The sequence below is a fragment of the Vombatus ursinus genome, unplaced genomic scaffold (assembly GCF_900497805.2).
Source record: "Vombatus ursinus unplaced genomic scaffold, bare-nosed wombat genome assembly UNPS02014798.1, whole genome shotgun sequence".
In the NCBI taxonomy this organism is placed as follows: Eukaryota; Metazoa; Chordata; class Mammalia; order Diprotodontia; family Vombatidae; genus Vombatus; species Vombatus ursinus.
The window spans coordinates 73794805-73817248 of record NW_020954576.1 but is presented as its reverse complement, the minus strand read 5'-3'; the positions used below and the strand labels follow the sequence as shown (position 1 = coordinate 73817248).

The 22444-nt window shown below is 35.0% G+C and overlaps 1 protein-coding gene across 5 annotated transcripts in view; it reads right to left on the bottom strand.

Annotated features, from left to right (window-relative positions):
• Positions 1-22444, bottom strand: part of LOC114050146 (serologically defined colon cancer antigen 8 homolog) — a 268476-nt gene that overhangs the window by 125225 nt on the left and 120807 nt on the right. For all 5 annotated transcript variants that reach the window (XM_027871749.1, XM_027871748.1, XM_027871747.1 and 2 more), the window contains one exon: positions 15987-16129. In XM_027871749.1, coding sequence (XP_027727550.1) covers positions 15987-16129 — 143 coding nt within the window. The remainder of the gene's footprint in view (positions 1-15986; positions 16130-22444) is intronic.

Below are 22444 nucleotides of genomic sequence, written 5' to 3'. Positions count from 1 at the left end.
TCATGATGGGGCAGGTAGGTGGCACAGTGGATAGAGTGCTGACCCTAGAGTCAGAAGGACCTGGGTTCAAGTGACGCCTTAGATACTTACCACCTGTGTGACCCTGGGTAAGTCACTTAATCCTGTTTTGCCTCAGTTTCCTCATCTATAAAATGATCTTGAGAAGGAAGTGGCAAACCACTCCAGTATCTTTGTCAAGAAAACCCCAAATGGGGTCACAAAGAGTAGGACATAACTAATCAACTAAACAACAACACTGCTATGACATAGGAGAAGTTAAATGCTCTACTGCCAGATCAAAATGGGGGAGAAGGTGTTGAAGCAAAACTCACAAACATTCTCCCGTTATTTCATTGTCTCTTTTGTAAGATTCACTATTTTAGTTATTTTTTATGCATCATTCACTGGTGTTGCTTGCTTGTTTGTTAGCTTGTTTTTCAATTAGTTAACTCTTGGAAGGCAACTATGACAGAGGGAGGCCCATGCAATAGTAGCATGAGGCAACTGGACAAAGAGTAAGCAGTGCTTTTGTTTAGAGCGTAAAATGTTTAATTTCCATAGATGGAAGAAAATGCAGAAGTCCTTCTATGTCTCAGAGTATACTGCTTCTATATTAAATCATACTTCGCATCTGCAGGTGTTTGCCTGAAGGCAGGTCATTGTGAGTCAATGAAAATCAGGACAGCCTCAGCAGCACGAATTAACCTGCGGAATTGTAGCAGGAAGAGGTATATTTTAAGACAGGATTATGCCACTGAAGACAGAAAATGAGACTTTCCAAACCGAAAACAAAACAAGAAAAATCAATGAAATTCAATATACTAGTACTATGCAAGTTTGCTGAGATATTACAGATGTCATCTAACAGTGGCTGAATTTGTTTCCCATATGCGGCACAAATCTGAGACTCCACAAAATGGATTTGAATTGAATGTTAACCCTCATTGCAAATTTCCTTCCTTTCCTGGTTGATGACACAACTTTAGTATTATCCAAACTGAGATTCTGGTTAATGGAATTATTACACAAATGGACAGAGAGAAGAGCTTATCTTCTTTTCCCCCCCAAAAAAATCAAGTTTCATGTATCTATCCTTGATGGTGTCAAGAGCCAGGATGAACGTATTTCAATTGCAACTTCCAAACTAAACTCACAAATTACTACCATTATGCTAAGTGCTAGCTACCCCACTGTGCAGTTTTGCTTTGTGAATTTTTACCTTCCTCTATGAACACTTTTAGCCACTGATCGCACAGCCTTTCAATGTTTTCTGCCTTTTCCTTTAAATAAACTGGCTCTGGCTCCTTCCATCTGGTTCCCCTTCCGTCAGCAACCCTGCACCTGTTCACACCTCCTCTCCTGTTGGATTCCACTGAACATTTCCTCCTCTGCCAGGGCTATTCTGGCACTTGCAACCTTTCTGTCATTCAATCCATCTGTCAGAAGTGAACTTTGTTTACCGCAAGCTTCTGCTTTCTTCCTCAAGAAGCAAAGCCCCTCAAGGTCATTGTCAAATGAACTGTCGGCATGGATTTAAATCCTCCTCTGCTAACCAGCAGAAAATGAAGTTCTGTACCGTAATGTACTTGTGAAAATTACTTTTGGGTCTGAGAAGACAATAATTTAGAGGCAAAGTAGTAAGATATAGTATTTTAATGATCATTTCTAAAATAAGAGAGATGTGATGCATTTTCTACCCATGTATCTGCACTTCTCAGTATTGCATATTTACTATATGCATGTATAGCAAAATAAAGAAAAGACTTAAGGTACAACCAAAATATTTTAATTATGCTTACACTATATAAAATTGCTATATATCATACAGCCTAAACTTAAGAAATTAAATAACTTCATTAGTGAATTAAGGAGGCAAGAGAAAAAACTCCATAATGAGGACATTTACATTGAATTTTCTTAAATGTAAAAAAGAATGAATGAAAATAAAGCCAATACCTTCTTAATACACAGCTCCATTATGCCTTTGAAAGAATCAGATTATAATATATAAATCACTTCTTACACATTTTAGTTTAACCAATAAGCACTTTGGATAAAATTATATTTTAATATACATTGTCATATTGAGTGTATCATCTCACTAAAGACGTATTGTTGGTGTGTAATAGGGTAAAGGTGTAATGTTACTGTTACAAATAAGGCAAAACTTATATTGTCGATAGAGTTCTTTCTGTGTCATCAGCAGCAATTCAAGTATTCATTTGTCCATTCATAAATAGGACGTGAGAAGGATATACTACTGAAATATTTACAAGCGTCTAAGATAGTCATACACTTTAGGAAGGAAACATATACTAAACACACTACATTTCCTATCTTTTCTCTGATATAGTTAATATAAGATAAAGGAAACTCATTTGTTTCAGAGGAAAATATCTGTCAAAATGATTAACAAAATCCTTTTAGAATTATTATCACAAGATAACCTAAGAGAAATGTCTTTCATAAGAGAATACACCCAGTTTCATATTTTGAAAAATTATGGCAAAGACTAAATCTTTATTATAGTTTAACATTCATATTAAATATACCTAATTAAGCTAATTTATTTTCCAAATTCTATGACAATATACAAGACAATAAGACTTTTCACTGCTATTCTCTGAGAAGTATAGATTAGTAAGAGACCTAATCCTCAAAAATAATCAACAAAGTCTTGATTTTTAAAATTTTAATCCTGAATATGAAGTACTGAGTAAGGAAATATTTATTGTTTACTCTAAAATATAGTATCAAAAACTCTTTCAGAAGTATTAGATAAGAAAAAAAGAATATTATTCTTTAAAAACATAACACAATAAATTATTTAAGAACCAGTTTAAAATCTAAATGAAGAAATTTTTTAATGTTTTTATTTTAATAACTATTCCCAATTGTATTGCTCTTGTACATAACATAAAAATATCCACTTTGATCTAGTTTACAACAAAACAATTCTTGAAGACATATTTCTAAATAATTTCCAATTAATTTATATCATTATGAATAGTTTCAAAATGAATGCTTTTCCAAAAATATTTTCTAATTTGCTTCTAGCAAATTTGATGGTGTTTAAAATTTTAACATTTTAAAAGATTTTCCCAGAAGAATAATCTTTGCTCAGTAGTAGTTTGAGCAAGGTTACCTGGATACCTGTTTCTGAACTGCATTGAATGAGTAGTAGAAATTTGACCACTTCCAACAGTCTCTGTTGCTGTACAAAAGAAAGAATCATTAACAAACTACTATTTCAATAAAGACATCTTAAATAACTGTGAGGGAACACTTTTCATTCTAATTAAACAAGGTTCCTGTTACAAGTTACAAAGATTATTTTGGATAATTTGTGTGATAGAAGTATAAAGAAACTAAAAACCACTCAGTTTACTACACATACATGTATATACACATGCGCATGTGTGTACATACACACACACACACACACACCATCCCTATCTTTTTTTTTTTAAAACCTTTTTCGCTCCCAAAATTCTAAAGAAAAATAACACAAGGACATGAGCAACATTATGCTCATCTCAAATGGAATCATTTAGGAATCCGGAGTATAGTATTAATCTTATCGGATTAAAACACATAGTTATTGCTATATTTAAAAAAAATAAAACTGGTCAAAGTTTTGAGAATTTACACTAATACTCAAACCGCTATCTTATACAAATGAGCCAACCAAAAGGCACTGAAGCACTGCTGTCAGCTCCTGATACATGATGGTAAAGTAGTTCCGAAAGCCATTGCCAGATGAAGATATCGAGCAGATTTCCTTCAAATTCTTCAAGATTTGTCTTCCGACACCAGCACACAGCTTTATGATGTCAGTTAATACATCTTACCTCTATAATAAAGCAGGGCAGTTAATGGATCTGCATACTGCATGAAATAAAGCATTTCTGCTGAACTAGAAAGAGTTCTAGGTAAGGGAAAGAGCTATGATTTTTCCTCCACTTTATTGATTTTCTGACTCTACGTTCACAAAATCTCTTAAGAAAAGAGACAATTCATTCTTCCACCCCCTTCCTCAATTACCTTAAAGCAAGATCTCCTTTTCAGATGTGGAAATATTTGCAGAACTGCAGGACAAAGAACTGAGACATTTTCATAGAGTTGATCAAGTTTGGGGTGGGGGGGAGAAGAGGATTTGCGAGATTCTGTTAAGAATAAGCAGAGACTGAATGACAACTTTAAATCTGCCACAATCATTTACTAATGTAGTGCTATATCAAATAAGTCTAATTTTTTGACAGCATCAAATTAGATTTATTGCAGAAACTGCTGCATAAATAGCATATGGCTATGTTATACCACCTATTTCACATCCCGGTAATGTTTTCCCCTCCCCCTTCAAAAATGAATAAATTGAGCCAAGCTATAAACCTTCTGCAAAAAAAGAAACATACAAGTTCAAAAACAGATGTAGGAGATCTGGATTTCTTTGTTAAAGGAATAATTTCTGCACCAATGCCCAACTCTACATTTTAAAATATCATATTAAATAATTACTTTATTGCATAGGTCAGGTCCCCTTTTGAATTTTTTTGAATAATTTTGTCTAATCTCCTTTTCGAGGTTTTTGATTTAATGTGCCTTATTTAATCTCCAAGCTATAGTTTAAAGAAAAAAGGGAAAAGTACTAAATGCTTTGAGTTAAATGTAATTCAGATTAAATAATTTTAAAAATCAGATTGCATGACTATACTGTACAGTCGTTTACTAGTTCCCAATTGTGTAACATACGTGTAGAAGGAATTAGAGCAAAAAAAACCTATTTTCCAACTTTAACAGCATTGCTAGTACAAATACCCTAATGCATAACAAGCAAGATAACTCTCCACTTAATATGTTCTGTGTAATTTATTGTGTGTTATGTACTACAGGGTCATAGTAGTGCATTTTCTACTCTACTAAAAGAATAGAAAAAAGAAAAGTTTCTTGGAAACCGGGGTTGAAAACTCATTGGGGGGGGTGTCCTCAAAACAAATTCAGATATGGGAAATTTGTTTTACCCCAATTTTGATATGACAAAATGGATTTTTTAAAATAACAAAGTTTAAGCATACTTCACGGACTGAAAAGACATTGCAAGGTCTTATCTCAGACCAATGGGCACACCACTGCAAACATCATGGCACTCTGCTACCCTGCAGACTCCCTCTCTGTGGTCAGTCTTCCCAGCTGCCCTATCTGTTACTGTCTGATTAGTTCTGCTAAGGAGCCCCTCCCCTGCCAGCTTTCAGTGCCATCTGTTCTACACAAGATGGCTGCTGCCCAGCAACCTAACACTGCCCTCCTACCTGGCACCCGGCTACCATCCTTACCCCAAAGTGCTAACACAGGTTCTCACTGCTGGCAGAGTCAGGATTTCATTACTACTACTTTGACAAGTGCAGGGTTGTTTGTAATTTCTCTTTTATCCTGATTTTGATTGTACAACCACCTCCCACTGATTCAGTTTGCTTCAGTTTTGTTGCTCACAGATTTTACTCTCCACATTAATCTCCCTCTGGCATGTTACTGCATCTGTTCCCTTTTTTATTATTAATTTTCAAATTCCCACCATTTTTGACAAAAAGGAGGTAATCTACACTCTGTTTCTGCCCATTTCATTTTCTTTAATTTGGAAGATAAGTATGAAAGCATGCCAAAGAAGTTAATTCTCCGTTAACAGTTTATTTTCTGGCATCCCCGTGCCTTTGTATATGAAAAACAGATAGGAATAAATGTTGACTGAATCACAACAACACAGTCGCAGCCATTCCTGAATTTAATGAAAAGCAAACATATGAAACAGAATCTAAAAAGTTTATTAGTTACATGAGTTGACTCATGCTGTCATTCTTTCTTCCACTTTTAGCAAATAATTGTTTGTGCAAATGAGATCGGGTACGGGATCTGATTGAGTTAATCTACGGTTTTGACACCCCGTCTATCTCCTCAGTAAATGAATTTTATCTTTGATTAGTAAGAATATCATACTTTCTAAACCACACAGTATCAACTGATTCAAATCTAACAGGGAACTACAAGGAAACAAAATGCCTCATACACGGGAAATGCCTAAAAATAAAGTATTTCTGTCAGAGTAAAACTGCTGAAAGGCAAAGCCGAACATAAAGCATTTAGGATGTAGCACAGTTTCCAGTTAGATATTTCTGTGATAAAGACTTCAGTGTCAATGGCAGCAAAACGTTTTCTTAAAGATACAGAAGTCTATTTAGAATTTATAACAAGGAATAATATGAGAAAACAAGGACAAGAAGTCCATCTAGAAATTCAGGTGGACATTCCTTTCTCTACCTCACCATTACTCCATTAAAAAAAGTATAATTAATTAAGTAATCCCATAACTTCTCTGAGGTAAAATAGATTTGATAAATATATTGTGGGTGAGCATTAATTTGCTATACATGGAAGGATTTTAATACCAATAGAATACCTCGATGAGTATTTTACAATAATCATATCTCAGATTTATAGGACATTTACTTTAGATCCCGTAATTTCAAACATTAACTTTATTCTCAAAATATCCATATAAAATCCTAAGGAATTGAATGCAGAGCTTTTCAGTGTTTTTCCAAAAGGCCATAGTAGCTACTCAGAGGCAGGATTAAGAAATAATATCCAATTAAAGCTAAAAATTGGTATGGCACTGTCAATACACAAAAACAATAACAAAATCTTCTCTGTTCCTTATAATGCCTGTCCCTATACATTGCACACTGACCTCTCTACCCACGGCCCCATTACATGACTTGTTAGTTGGTTATTTTAACTCCTATCTTGGTGGATGGCGAGCATTTCAATACAGTAAAACTTATATTAACAATGACAACGTCTTACAATGGCACACTGACTTGTCAGAATCCTTTTTACCCAGTTGGGTGCACTCTATGATCTAACTCCAAAGGACTTCTCAGTGTAATTGGCACATGACACCTTATTTCCCATCTCCACTGCATCTCCTGACTTCATGGCTTTTTCCTCCCTTCCATCTATTTTCTTATCCAGTGACACTGGTCCCTCACTCAAGGTGCTTTGTCTTCTGATTCTATACATTTCCACTGGCTGTCTCCCATACCTGGAATGTTCTTTCTTCTCAACTCCACATCTTGGCTTTCCCCAGTTCTCTTCAGCTCCCACCTTCTGGAGGTTCCATTCCAATCCATCACCCACTCAGCTATCAAACGGATATGCTTAAAGCATAGGACTGATTGTATTAACCTCATTCAGTGAATTCTAGTGGGTCTCTTTTACCTACAGGATCAAATACAACATCTTCTGATTTTTAAAGACCTTCACAACCTGGCCTTTCCCTATCTTTCAAGTCTTCTTACAATTTACTCCCCTCACATATCATATTGTCCAGTGACAATGAACTCTTTGCTGTCCCTTATACAAAAACAGTCACTCTGGACTCCTCCATTTTTACCTGCTGTTCCCTCTGTCTGGAATTCTCTCCCTCCTCATCTCTTCTTCTTGAAATCTCAGTTAAAATCCCACTCTCTTAAAAAAGCCTTTCCCAATTCCCTGAAGGCTAGTGTCTTCACTCTGTTGATTATCTCCAATTTATCATGTCTATATCTTGTTTGTACATAATTGTTTGCATGATGTCTCCCTCATTAGACTGTGAACTCCTTGAGAGCAGGTACTCTTTTGACTTTGTTTATATTTCTATCACTTAACACAGGGCCTGGAACATAGCGGGTACTTAATAAACGCTTGTTAACTTTACTTACTGATCCCCCCAGCTGCTAGCGCCTTCCATTCTGAGATGACCTTCTTCAGACTCTATATATCTTATGAGCCCCTAGTGGCTTCTGTGTTGTTTTTCCCCTGAGAATACGAGCTCCTGGAGTGCAGGGATTGGTTCCATATTTCTTTGTATCCCCAGGGCTTTCCCCTGTCACAGAGTAAGCACTCAATAAGTGCCCCAAACTCTTTATTTTTATTATTTATTTTACCTTTAAATAAGGTTTTAGAGCTTATTTTTTTCTTTTTTTTAAAAAAAATAACATTATTCTAAATTAGGGTCATTGGGTTAATTCTTCATAGAGTTTTAGTACCATCTCACTCACCGAACTTTGTTCTCAATTGTGAATTGGGAAAGGACACAAGCACTACATTCTTTAAAGTATGGAGGAGAGAAGAACCTTTCTTCTTTCTCTGCTGTGATTCTTCAGAACACCAGTTGATTGATGGGATAGTTTTTATCACCCTAAATGATTAGGGGATCCAAGGAACATCAAAAGGAGCCCTCTTAGGGATGAAATGCCTGACTCTGCTACATTTTGAACCTTTCCCATCCTAGACTAGGTTTGCTGGATACGACACTATACAGGAAGGAGTAGACAGGGCAGCCCTGCATCATCCAGAGGAAGTCGGGTGTGTTGGGGAAAGGAGAAGGTGTGGGACACAGTCTGCTTCCTTTTTGGCTTCTTGACAGACTGTTCTGATACTGGAAAGGGGAGGGAAAATAGGCCTCGTTTAATTTAAAACAGCACCAAGGCCATCTATTTCTAGACTTCAAGACGCTGGTTGCACATATATCCATTTAAAATAATTTTGACACATTTTGACTAATTTATTCATGAAAGGAATACTAGAAAAATTAGCTTAATTTTAAATGTAAACATCAGATGAAAATTCTTGAACAAAATACAGGAGGAAAGAGGAGAAATTTCAGCATAGAAACATGCTGAAGTTTTGTCTTTGTTTCTCCTTGTTTATTGTCCAGACCTGGGATTTCACTGATTTCATTTTAATTCCTGGTGAGGAAACTCAACATTTCCTCAACCAAAGAAAGCTGTCAAGTGCTCTGAAATGTATGCTCTCAAGAGTAGTTGGGGCATTAAGAGCTACTTAAGTAACTTCTCCAGAGTTACCCAGCCAGGATGTTACCCAGGATCCCACAGGTGGGATTGAACCTGGGTTTTTCTGACTTTGAGGACAGATCTCTCTTGACTACACTACATTGCCTCTGATCAACATTTTAGAAATCTTCAAATGAATTTCTATCCAGAGAAGTTTCTCTGTTCAGGGATGAAGAGTGTGGAATCCTAGAATCTCAGGGTTATAAAGGACCTGTGTCCAACTTTAATACTACTTTTGTATGATTAAAATTCATTCTCAGTTATTATATCCATGATAGACAGAGCTATATAAATAATATCAAAGAGTAGGCAAACCAAAATTAATTTTTATTTTGCTTTGAAATATGCTTTTTGAACTTATATTTTAATACAGGTTACTTTTTGCTGTAATGGGAATAGAACATGCTTATGCGTGAAGCAGGTTAGGGATGGATTGGGAGTGTGGTCATAGGAAATCTTCTGGGAATTTACAACATTTTAAACAAAAGAACTAAGGCCTACTTGCCAAAGAGAACTAAACTAAAATTTCCTATGACTACCTTTCCAGTTCAGCCCTAACCTGCTCCATGCATAAATATGCCCTATTCCCATTATGATAAAGTAAAATAATCTCTTTTAAAGCAAAATGTCAACATAAACAGAACTTCTTTTTATCTGATTCAAATTAGATCTCAAGATGAAAAAAGAGTAAAATATGTGTTGTATACAAAGGAAACAGAGGCAGCAAAAGATGTCAAAAAATATCTGCAAGAATTTAAAGATACTGGTCTCCAAAAATCTACCTATTGATAATTTATACGCTATGTATTGATAATTAATATTGACAACTGATCATTCTATTTGCTATTTCAATGAAAAGTTAACACTATAGTTTAGCTATCTACTTATCAGGGTCACAGATAAAGTGATCTGGATGGAATTTTGGTAGGCAATTAATACTTGTTGACTAATTGACGTAGTTCATAACATTAATCCACTGTTCCAATTGGGATAACTATATAGGGCATTGCTTCTGTTTTGGGTAGTTGTCTATCATTTAATCTCTTGTTTACAGAAACTATCTATGGAGAGCCACAGAAGAGAATGAAAATATATGCTCATGTACATCCTAGGCTCTATTCTAGTTTAATGGGCTGCCCTTGGAACATAAAATACTCTCTGTCCTTGAGAAAGCAAAGGAGAGACCAGAGAAGCCAGTCAGTGTCCTCTGGCCACAAACAGAACTTTCCTCTTGAACTAAGATGGTGATTCAGAAAGATGCTGTTTGGGAAGAGGATGTACTTTTACCTTCAGAATAAGGGTTACACATGCCCTTATGATAGTTACCAGGTGTAGAGCAGGCAAATTGGGCTTAACAAGTGGTAAGAAGAATGGAAAAACATTTAAAATCATTATTTTACTATGCTGTACAAATAATAAGTTGATCCTCTCCTGTGTTGAGTTACGGCTTTTTTTAAAAAAGAGTTTACTCTTATGTACCCCCTTTAAAAACTAAATATGTCAAAGGAATTTTAAAAACAAAATATGTAAATGAAAATATTTCATTGCTATATAATGTAAAAGCTTCTTTTTCCACTTACAACAAAATGAAGTAAAGAAGGAAAGAAGAAGAGAATATCAAAAGTAGGTTAAATAGCTTAACTGCAGGGTAAAACTTAATGGAACCTTGGGGAAGTGTTCTGGGAAATTTCAACAAGTCAGGACTAAAATTTACCAAGATTTTGTATTACATGGCTAAGGAAGCTAGTAACTATCATTTTTACTACATAAAAACATTTCACTTATGTTTCCAATTGTCTTTTTTTTCCCTTAAAGAAAATAGTACAGTCAATCATAAGTATTTATAGAGCATCCTCTATTATGTAGGAAGGGAAGGCATTGTTGAAGATACAAAGCTGTATAATGTACTGTCCTTGCCCTGAGGGAGTTTACTCCTTGGAGATCCAAATGAATGCTATTTATATTTAAACTCTTTGTGACTCTACATGTATATCCACAAGGATGTACATAATATTTGATTAATTTATATAATAGACAGTAGAGTTTTGGATAATCCTCATCATAAGTAAATAACTTAAGAAAAGACATTTTTCCTCATGTTTTCAAGTATGCGAACATCATCAATGGTTTCATCATCTAATTACAAAAGAAAGTGGTACAAAACATAACTTATTTTATTGATAATTTCTCCAAACTACAATTGGATGCATATTTAGTGTAACTTAAAAAAAAAACAACTTAGTTTCTTGAGATAATTGGAAACAAAATAGTAGAGTACTGCTCCAATCAAATAAAAATAGAACTCAAGGAAAGTTAAATTTTAAATGACACAGAACTTTTCGTGCTTATTAAGTAAAAATATCTAAGAAGGGAGACATCTTCAACAACACATAAAGACCAGGAATTATGAGAACAGAGTCAAAGCCTTAAAATACATTCAATATGTATTGAAATATATATTATCATACAATTCAGCATATGTTTATTCTTTTCAAGCATAATGCTGATGCTGTGGAGAAATTAAGGATGTCTAAGACAAAATCCTTGCCTTTGAGAAGCTTATAATTGAATAGAGATGACAAAAAATGCCTACAAATAGCTATAATACAGGACATCCATCCTTTCACTGATGCAACACATTCATCATTTTAGAAGTGCCAAAAGGAGAAAAAACAAAGTATTACAGAAGTTCAAAGGGGGAAAAAAGCATTCATTTCCAACTGGGGCAATCAGAAAAAGTTCTGTGAAGAAAGGTAACCTTTAAGAGTAGCTTCGAAGGATTCTGATAGGTGCACAGGGAAGAAAAAGACATTCCAAACACAGGGAATAAGAAAGGAGAAGAGTAAGCTAAATTACTTGAAGTTTTCTTAACATACCTGGCACATGTTAAGAAAACTTCAAGTAGTTTAGCTTGACTAGAGCAGAGTTAACATATCAGGTTAACCAGGGGTCCAAAGTCCCTTATGGGATTTATAGTTAGATTTTAGGGGGTCCCTGAACTTGGAAGGAAAAAAATTACATCTTTATTTTCATTAACCTCTAATCGAAAATTAGCACTTTTTTTTTCAAATATGAATGGAGGCAACAACTAATATTCTGAAAAAGGTACCATACATTTCACCATACATGAGAGGTCCATGACATAAGAAAAGGTGAAGAGCCTTTAATGGAAAGGATTAGTACAAGGCAAGGCTAGAATGGAGGTATGAGGCCAGATGGTGGAGGGTTTTTAAATGTCAGTAGAGCAAGCTTAGACTTCAGTAGGCAATGGGAAATAACCAAGACTTTTTGAGCAGTGGAAAGACACATAGCTAATTCATGGCAAAACCAGGATTGTGACGCAGCTTTCCTCATAGCCAGCATGGAGCTCTTTCTAAGATTCCAGCAGCTCAGTACCTCTTTCTGTGATTTGTTACAGAAGATACACTTAGCTGATAAACTGGATAACCAAGCTTCTAACAATTGCTTATAAAATTAGAGTCAGTGGGCTTCAGATAAAACCCTATCCTTTAGAGTGAAATGCATGACTCTTTTGCAGAATCTTTGTGCCAATTACTTAAGTCTCTCAAGTCTTTTCCCCTTATTTCTAAGTGCACATTTGTGTTCAGGAGGACTAAGGTCTGAACTTCAGATAAGCTGGACACAGTAGAAAGAATACAAAACTTTGAGTTAGGAGAGGCCTGAGTTTGAATCCTGCCTATTACACTTACTAGTTGTGTGACTTAGGGCATTTGTTTTACTTCTGAGTCTTTCCTCATCAGTAAAGTGAGGGTAGTAACATTTAAATATTCACCTTGAGTAGGTAAAGGATTGTGAAAACTTTAAGGTGCTGTATCAATGTCAGCTGACATTACTGTTGTTGGCACTGAAACCTACTCTAAGAATCCTGAATTGGAAGAAATACTTAATACGTATCAGGGGTTTTGTTTTTGTTTGTGTTTTGTTTCTTTTCTTTTCCTTTTTTTTTTTAACAAATGGCTAACATTTGTTGATATTTTATTTGAAAAGTGGAAGGAGCCCTAGATTTGGAAATAACAGGATTTGACTTCTACCGCTTTCTACCATTGTAACTTTGGGCGAGTCACCTAACTTCTCAAGGTCTTGGATTTTTTTTTTTATCTGTAAAATAATGAGAGGTTGGACTAGATGACATCTAAGGCCCCTTCCAGATCTAAATTTATGATCCTTCAACTAGGGCCACACACAGATGCAGCATTCCTGTGTAGTATCTAGGGGGAAAAAATCATTCCATTTTCTACACAGGCAAACGGAGAGATAAGTTATGCATAGGCTCTTGGAAAACCTTTGGCTCCAGATAGTCATCAGAACTCAGATCATCATCGGAGTAAAAAAAAAATATTTCATAGACAGTTACCAAGTGCCTAAACCTTTGTCCTCTGCTTAGTTCTCCTTTCTTCTATTTTTCTCATTCTCTCTTTCTCAACCCTTTACTAGTGAGTAAAGCTGGGACACAGCCTTTTTACAGTTTTAAGTGCCCCCTCCCAACCTGGAAACTTAGAAGATTAGGGAAGGTCATGGTTTTGCCTTTCTGGAAAGCTCTTTATCTACATGGAGATTGTTGCTAAATGACTACATGGAACAGCTAATATAAAGCCTGATTACCCAAATATAGCATATCATAGGGACTGCATTCAATAAATGCTGAATTCCTAGGTTCTGCCTTTTGCTTTTTATAAACTTTCAAAGGGAAAATTCCTAACCATTGGCAAGAAAGTATAAATAAGATTTGAGAAGTGGGGATTTTTTCCCTCAGATCATCCACATATTTCCACTCCATCTCCTTTTTGTCTTCCCTGAAGAACTGGATTCATTTTCATAGTTAAACTATTTATCATGTATTTTTAAAATTACATTTTTGAACTTCTGTTTAGAACATGAAGTTTTAAACGTTTAAGTTGAAGCTATATGGTGATTAGCCACCTGCCTTGCAGTTTGTTATTTTAGCAGCTGGTCTAAACTGAAATAGAAAAAAGGTTCACAAGCATCAAACTGAATGTATTTAATTTATTCAGTGAACATTTATTGAGCACCTACTGTGTGAAAGGCTCTGTGCTAGGTACTGAAGTAGATATACTGGATGAATAAAGAAGGGCAAGTGGGGAAAAAAAGCTTAGAAATCAGAATAAAGTGGTATAAGAGTAGAAAACTTTATCAATAATCTTGTGTTTTGCATGAAAAGGGTACATCTTGTCTGTACTCTGCATTTTAATTCACCTACAATTTTATAAGCATTCATTTTGCCAACTGTGTAGAGAAGACTCAGAAGGAAGCTGTAATTAAGAAAAGAATAATAACACTGAGAACTTGCTAGAAGTTCTATTTTTTGTGAAGCTAGATATGTTGTTTTCTGAAACCAGATGAAATAAAGATCAACAGAAAACAATTTTATGAAGTGCTAAGGTGATATAAATATTCTTTAAGGAAGAACAAAGAAACTAGTTCCCAATCATTCATTTTTAGCAGTTGCTGCATCTTAATGTGCTGTCCTTGGGAAAAAATGGTCTTGTTACAAGCAAAGGAAAAACTGCATAAAGAAACTCTCCATGGACTTTGAATTCTGAAATTAACACCGTGAATAAGACAGAACGGTATAAGGGCAAATCCAGCATTAATATTTATTTACTGGTCCTCAGATGCACTGAGACATTAAAAGCTATCCATTTCTGTAACTCACCAATACTTAACACACTAATGGCTGGTTCTCAATAGTAGTCTGACAGAGGAGAAACAATATTAACATTCTCATGATAAGGCTAAATTCTAAAACTTCCATGATTAAATGACTATATAAACTACACTGACATGTTCCTGATTCTACAATTACTTTAAATTTGCATTAAAAGAACAGTTATTATTCTGCATTATTAAGCAATTTTTTTCCTGATAAATTGTTTCAGTTATTGGGATTTTTCCAAGATATCACACATATATAGATGATATTATTTTGGATTTTTTTTTGTAAAAAGGAGCTTGGCATACCATTTGGATTATTATCATAACAAAATGTTTTGAAGAAAGTTTTATTTTAGCAGAAGTAAAGGCATCTTAACACCACCCAAAACTTTGGGAGGTTCATCAACCTCTAGAATATTTTTTCTCTCCAAATGCAGGCTGTTCAAGTGGTGCTTTCCTCCATCTGTTACTGTACCGTGTTCTGAATTATATTGTCATATTTAATGTAAAAGGGATCAGTCCCCATTTCATAGTTCAAATTCAACATGCTAGTGTGAATGGATGGCTGTTGTCTAACTGATTTTAGAACCTAATATCATGAAGATTTGTCACGTGTTTAGATACCAAGATTCTCTATAACACCAACTAGACCCTGAGATATATGAAGAATGTAGTTATTTGATATTCAAATGAAAAAAAATCTTATTAAAACTCAAAACATGCAGAAGCCACTAGGATGGAGGTTTGAAGAACTCAATACATTTATTTGATGGTTTTCTTTTCTTGTTTTAAAAATACATTCAGAATACTTGTTTCTTGGAATGTTCTGATCCTTTCTGGGGACCCATGCATATGGTACTGGAGTTTTATAATAAAGACCTTCATATCACACTACAAGTAACAATATAGCTTGCAAAACATTCTTAGCAAACACATTTTTCAATGGGTCAATAGCAGTAACAGCTTCATCTCTATATTTTATACCATCTACCACTCAAATTTTGCATCTTATACCTCTTTCTTCTCAATTTTCCTAGTACATCACATTGTGTTACAGCTATTTCCACATCAGAAGTATCCAGCATTCTTCTCTAAATGTTAACTCTGGTTCAAGCTCAGGTCTTTTAGAATTGGGGCACAAAGTGTGTCCTTTTGGCTGTTTTGAAAGTGAATCACAGAGACATGTGAGCCGTAGAGATGAAAGGTTGTGTTTTATATAAGCCACACTTATCATTCACATGTCTGGGTGTTTTGCTTCCACGTCTGCACGTTTCCTAATATGCCTGAAAGCTGTGCATGAAGCGAATGACTAAGACTGTCTGTAACAACTGCCTGGATGCCTGTGGAAAAAAAAAAGAGTAGAACGAACTTTGTGCTATGGCATTTAATAGGATTAGGGGGTACCTGGTGAGGTGCAGTTGGTGCTCAGCTTTGCCCAGCATTTCTGTCAGTTTTAAGCACTCATCTCTGGCTCTTGCTCCGTCCTGCTGTGCTTGTTCAATACGCTGCTTGCTTTCATTCAGTTCTAATTTCAGTTTCTCTATTTCCTTGGGAAAAAAAATCATCCGTATAAAATCAGTGCAGTCACATTTTAAATCACTTTTATTTTCAACATAAATATAATAAATGATGATTGGAAAATCTAGGCACCCTTCCTTTTTTTACGTCAAAGGGAAATGACTTGTCCAAAATGCAGATCAGTGAGATATTTTTTAGATTGTAAAATAAAGACTTATTTTTTTAATGAAATAATTAAGTAGGAAGCTATTTGCTATTCAATCCCTAGAACTTTACTTTTAATAATGTTCCCCCCCATACCACTATTTTAAAATTTAACATTTGTATATAGTGAAGTCGACTATTTCATAAACAGGGATTTATGTATGAAAAAATTATTTAATGTTTAATATTAATATTTTGAATGCCATATGAAAGAGGTAAAACATTTTAAGATGTTTCCTATAGTAATATAGGGTATTAAAATGGAACTCAGGGTACTAAATATTAAAAGTATTTCACAAACTAGAATTTGGACAAAACACTGGACACAAGTTCTTTTAAACATCAACCAGATATAGAGATTATTGAACTAACAATCTTGAAAGAAAATAAAAGAGCATTTTAGTTGTTCTGATAGAAAAGTTACCCTCTTCACTATATGAAAAATTAGCACATCCTAGTCCTTATTTTCAGAAAGTTACACCCAATTGTCATTTAAATGTCCCCAAACAAATAATACTCGGAATAATAATAAAATTTGAACATATACGTCTTAGTGTTTAATTTAAAATTTTTTCATAAAACCTAACAAGTATAGCTAAAAAATAAAATCTTTAATATAATTATCAAATCAATAAAACCACAAGATATAAATATAAAAAGAGAACCTATATTTTATAATCAGGCAAAGAGCAATGGGGAATGTAAACACAGAAGTACAAGATCCATTTGGAGAAAAAAGTCAGGATTAAGTATAAGAACTCAGAGTTTTGCTGTTACATGCATTTTCAAAACCTCTTGATTCCTTTATCCAAATTTTAAATTTCTGAATAATTTCCAACTATTATATTAAGTCCATTATGCAGAGATAAGCATGACATTTAATTAATTATTTGGATTTTCCTTTACTATTTGCTCTTCCTTTTATAATAATGATTCGGTTTCTCTTTAACAAAACCATAGAATACTTAGAGGAGTACGAAATAGACTTTGCATGCATACACTGGAATATTTAAAGGAACAGCACACATATATCATTTTCATTCAAAACAGAAGCAGCACAGAACATCAGAAAAAAGCTGGCTTTAGAGTTAGAAGACCTGGGTTCTCATCCCAACACTTCTGCTCAGTAGCTATGTCACAGTAAGGAAGTTGCTTGATAACTCCAAGTCTCAGGTTCCCTATCAGCAAATAGGAACAACAATACAACATGTGATTCACAGAATTTGCAAAGAGTTTTGTAAATTGTCAAGTTCCACATAAGTGTGAGCAACTAACAGCTTATCCTGCTCCTTACCTCACTTCACCATATTAGCTATTTTCTTTTTGTCCTTCATTTGGGATAGTAATTATAAATCAACCAAAAATTATTTATATTAAATTTTAATTGATTCAACTAAGTAAAATTAAGAAAAGAAAATAAGTATTATATTTGAACCATGTGATGGCTTTAAAACTTTATAAAATAGTCTTTCATTCAAAAACACTTAGTATTGCCTATATATAAAGATATTATGCTAAAAGCTTGAGGATTTTTTTTAAATTGGGCAGTTAGGTGGTGCAGTTAGGATAGAGTACCAGCCCTGGAGTCAGGAGGACCTCAGTTCAAATCCAGCCTCAGACACTAGCTGTGTGACCCTAGGTAAGTCACTTAATCCCAACTGCCTCCAAAACACAAATGAACATGGTACTTCATCCTAGAGGATGTTTATAGTGTAAAAACAGAAAGAAAAGATCTAGACATGTTAAAAGATAATGAATAATACAAGATACAATTGAAAAGTCAGATGAGTGGTACAAACAAAAAGTCCTATATACTTAAAGAGATCACTGTGGACTGCAGTAATTAGTGAAGACATTTGTGATCACCAGAGTTGGAAGGATTGATCAAGAACAGGCAGCTAAGACTGACAGATCATAGGGATGCTATAGACACAGCATAGCTGCAGTTCAGCAGGAAGATTGGGGACAAGAAGGACTGTGGACAGTTTGGTGGATTTAGAAATGACTGAATGAATGGAGCCAAAGAGCAGTAATTAAAGGAAGTGGGTCAGCCTAGGCAGAAGTTCATATTTTGATGATTAAATTTCAATATAATTAATTTCTTTTTGTAATCCTATTACATATTTTACTCATTCACAAACATTATTCTGATAAGAGATCCATAGGTTTCACCAGACTGCCAAAGGGTCCATGACACACCTGCAAAAAAAAATGTTAAGAACCTTTCACAGAGAAGGGGTGCCTGTAATGTTCTCTCCCTCTTCACCTAAGGAACATGGAATCTCTTACTTCTTTTAACACTCAGCTCAAACATAATTTTCTACCTGAAGCCTTTTTTGATCCCTCCAACAGCAAATGTGCTCCTTTCTCCTAAGCGATCTTGTATTCACTTAATATTTATTCTGTATATACTAATTAAGGAACACATGGTTTTCCTTGATAAAGTGTAAGGACCTTGAGAGCAGGGATTGCTTCATTTTTTCTGAATTCCCAGTGCCTGGCAAAAACTAGGCACTTAATGAAATCTTGTTGATTGATTGATCGGTTGAATTGGAGTAGTCCAAGGCTCTTTCTTTAGCATTATTCTCTTCAACATTTTTTATCAATGACTAGGATGAAGGAAGAGATGGCATACTTGTCAGATTTTTAGATAACAAAAATCTAGGAAGGACAGCTAACATGTTGGATGAAGGAAATGAGGCTGAAAAAGGTTTCAACAGTCTAAAATAATAGGCCAAATCTAAGAGATGCTATTGAATAAAGATAAATATAAAGGTCTACATTTGGATTGGGGGAAAAAATCAATGGTACAGAGATACAAGATAGGGAAGATCTGGTTAAACAACAATTCATGTGAAAAGGACATGGGGTTTTTGGTGGATGTGAACACAAAACAGATCAATAGTATGACTCGGCAGGCAGCAATAGTTAATGCTATCTTAGGTGACATTAAGAGAGGCACCGTATTCAGAAAAAAGGGAGATTACAGTAACAACAACCTCTGCCCTGATCAGACTAGAATGTCTTTTCATTTTTAGTGCCAAGTTTTAGTGCAACATTGGCAAGATAGTGCTCATAAAAAAAAGATAAAAAAAAAAAGCCCAGGATGATTAGGGGACTCAAAAATGAACCATATAACTGGTTAAAGGATATGGAGAATGTTTAGCTTCGAGAAGAGAAGATATAAGGGTGACACAATTATCTCCAAATATATGGAGGATTTCCATGGGTAAGATGTTAGGTTTACCCTGCTTGACTACAGAGAGCAGAACTAGGAATAACAACTACAGAGAGGCATAATGTGACATTGAAATATAAGGAAAATATTCCTTAGTTTTCTAAAATGGATTCCTTTGTGAGGTAGTAAGTTTCACATTTCTAGAGATCTGTATTGTCTGGATAACCACTTGTTAGGAATGTTGTAAGAGGGAATTCCTTTGTACTCCAGAACCTGTCAGTTGAACTGGGCCTTGAAGAATTGGGTAGAATTCAGGTATTACATAGGAGGAGAGAGGGTATTTTAAATGGAAAGACCCAAATAAGCAAAGGCAATAACTGAGACAAAAATGCAAAGAGTAATTTTTAGGCCACATAAAGACCAATCTCAGTCGAGTAGATGGTTTATATAGGACAACAATTAAAGATACAGGTAAAATTATTGAAATGAGGAAAGTGTTTTTGGGAGATAGTAAACAGACAAGTTTGGCTACCATTAAGGGGCTCTAGATGGGAAGAGTAGCGGAGAAAAGTGGAAAACTATGTTGGTGACTCTATGGTGAAGGACTTGAAATGATAAGTTAAGCATCTTATAGGATACATGGAGCTGCTTAAGGTTTTTGAATAGAAGAATGACATGGAGAGGTAATATTTATTTTAGTATCTTAGGAAGATTAGTCTGAAAATGTGGAGGAATATAGTATGAAGAGACTTGTAGTAGTACAGATATGAAGTGATGAGAGCCCACTACTAGGATGGAAAAGAAGGGAGATATGTGAAAGACAGTACAAAGACAGAATAGGTTTAAGGGACTAATTAAATATAGGAACAAGAAACTGGAAAGAATTAGCAATAATGCCAAAATTGTGAGTTCATTTGAGTGGGGAAAATTAACAGAAATAGGAAAATTCTAGGCTAATACTTTTTCTGAAAAAATCATTGAACTTCCATTCTTTATGATGACCACTGTCCAGACCCCATGGCTGGCAAGTTCGGTGCTTGCATATAAGAGTGGTCCACAGGTCACCAAACACTGGCAATTCAAATGAACATTTATATAACTGCTCCCCAGTGTGACAAACTTTTCCCTGCCTGAATTTCTCAACTCAATTCAACAAATATTTATTGTTATCTACCAAGTGTAAGTCACTGTGATAGAAGCCAGGAATACAAGCACCTATATTCTCTAGGCTCCTTTGTTCTCATGTCAGATACTCTGACTTGGTCCCTCTTGCTCCTCCTACAGGACAATTTTCAGATATAATCATCTCCTGAAAGAATCAGCTTGAATTGACTACCTGAGGCCCTCTGATGTTCCCTGTGAAGGGAAGGCTCCCTTCACCTTGGCCCATCGTGATCTCAATTACAGCTTATATTATTAGAGCTCCAACATGATAAAACTGTGACTTTATTCTTTAGAAATTTGGAAATAAACATAACTTTAGCTTATATTTAATTGTCAAATTGAGCTGTTTTTTCCCCAATATATGTCAGTAGATTTCTCGCCCTCCTCTGAAAGGTGTCAGCAATTTTATCTGTATTTAACAATTAAGGGAATGAGGTGATACCCATAGAAAGTGATTTGCCATGGGATACTTCCATGGATAAGAGATGAAAACTAGAATTCAAAAAGTTACTGATTAAATTTGGTAAAAGTACTTCCTCTCCAAAATAATACTAATAGTTAACATTTACACAGGGTTTCAAGGTTTGCAAAGTGCTTCACATGTTATTTCATGTTAGCATCATTTCTTAAAGTGCTGAATAAAAGTATACCATGAAATTTCAAATGACAAAACCTAGAGATATCTAATGATCAAGAATTTAGAGGATAGATCATAATCAGCTCCTTATTATCTGCGCCAACAACAGGGATCATTGGCACAGATAATCAAAATCAGCAAATAATCTGACCAGCTGGATCAGGGCTCTAGATCCACTCCCTCAGTGAGGGAAACTTGCCATGGCACCAACCCAGATGGGTGGAAGGAACTCTGCTGCCAGCAATGCCACTCTCCCATTGGCAGGATTCCCTTCTGCATTGCCCAATTGGGTCAGGACCTCATCCCTATTCCACATGGTGCCCTTGGGATAAGAGATGTGGCCTTCATACATGATGCATGTTGAATGTGGCACACTGCACCCTAGGTGCACAATTCAGCCACAACATAGAGATCTGGGTGACCTTTAGGAAAACCCAACGGGAAAAACCCAGATTACAAAAAAGAAACATTTAGGAAAGCATCATTCTTTTTTATACTTTAAACAAATATTGACCTTCAATTCCTTTAAATAGTGAACAATTCTAGTGAATTTAAAGTATTATAGGATTTCCATGGATTCAATTTATAGACAGGTTTTTAAGACTACATCAACATGTAAAGTAGAGATCTCCTCACAAATAAGAGCTGGATATATTTCTAGAGTCCTCAATGAACACATATTTGGAATCATCATTGAACCTTTGGAGTCAAAACTTCTACACTGATTTCACCTGTAAGTCTTGGAAAGAAACATCAGAAAGGAATAAATGTCTTAAGACACAATTCTAGGATTGAATATCACCTTAATAATATATAGAATGATTTTTTAACTAAAAAAGGAAAAAGTAGCATTTGAGGACCTTTACATTCTGATAGCTTTTATTTATCCCATGTATTAAACCCTTTATGACTCTTTTAAAAAGTTCTCTTACAGCCTCGGAGAAATCTTACAGCCTCTAAAATCAGTCTTTTACAATGAAGAGAAGAAAGGGAGGAGAAAAAGAGAGAGCAGAAAAGAAGGAGAGGGAAATATATAAGTGGAACTTTCAAGGGAATGAACCCAAGTCCTGGAAAGGGGAGCAAAACAAAACATAAATTATTAGAGCAATATGATGGATAAAGTAACAAATTTTGGAGCTACAACTATTGTAAATTTATTTC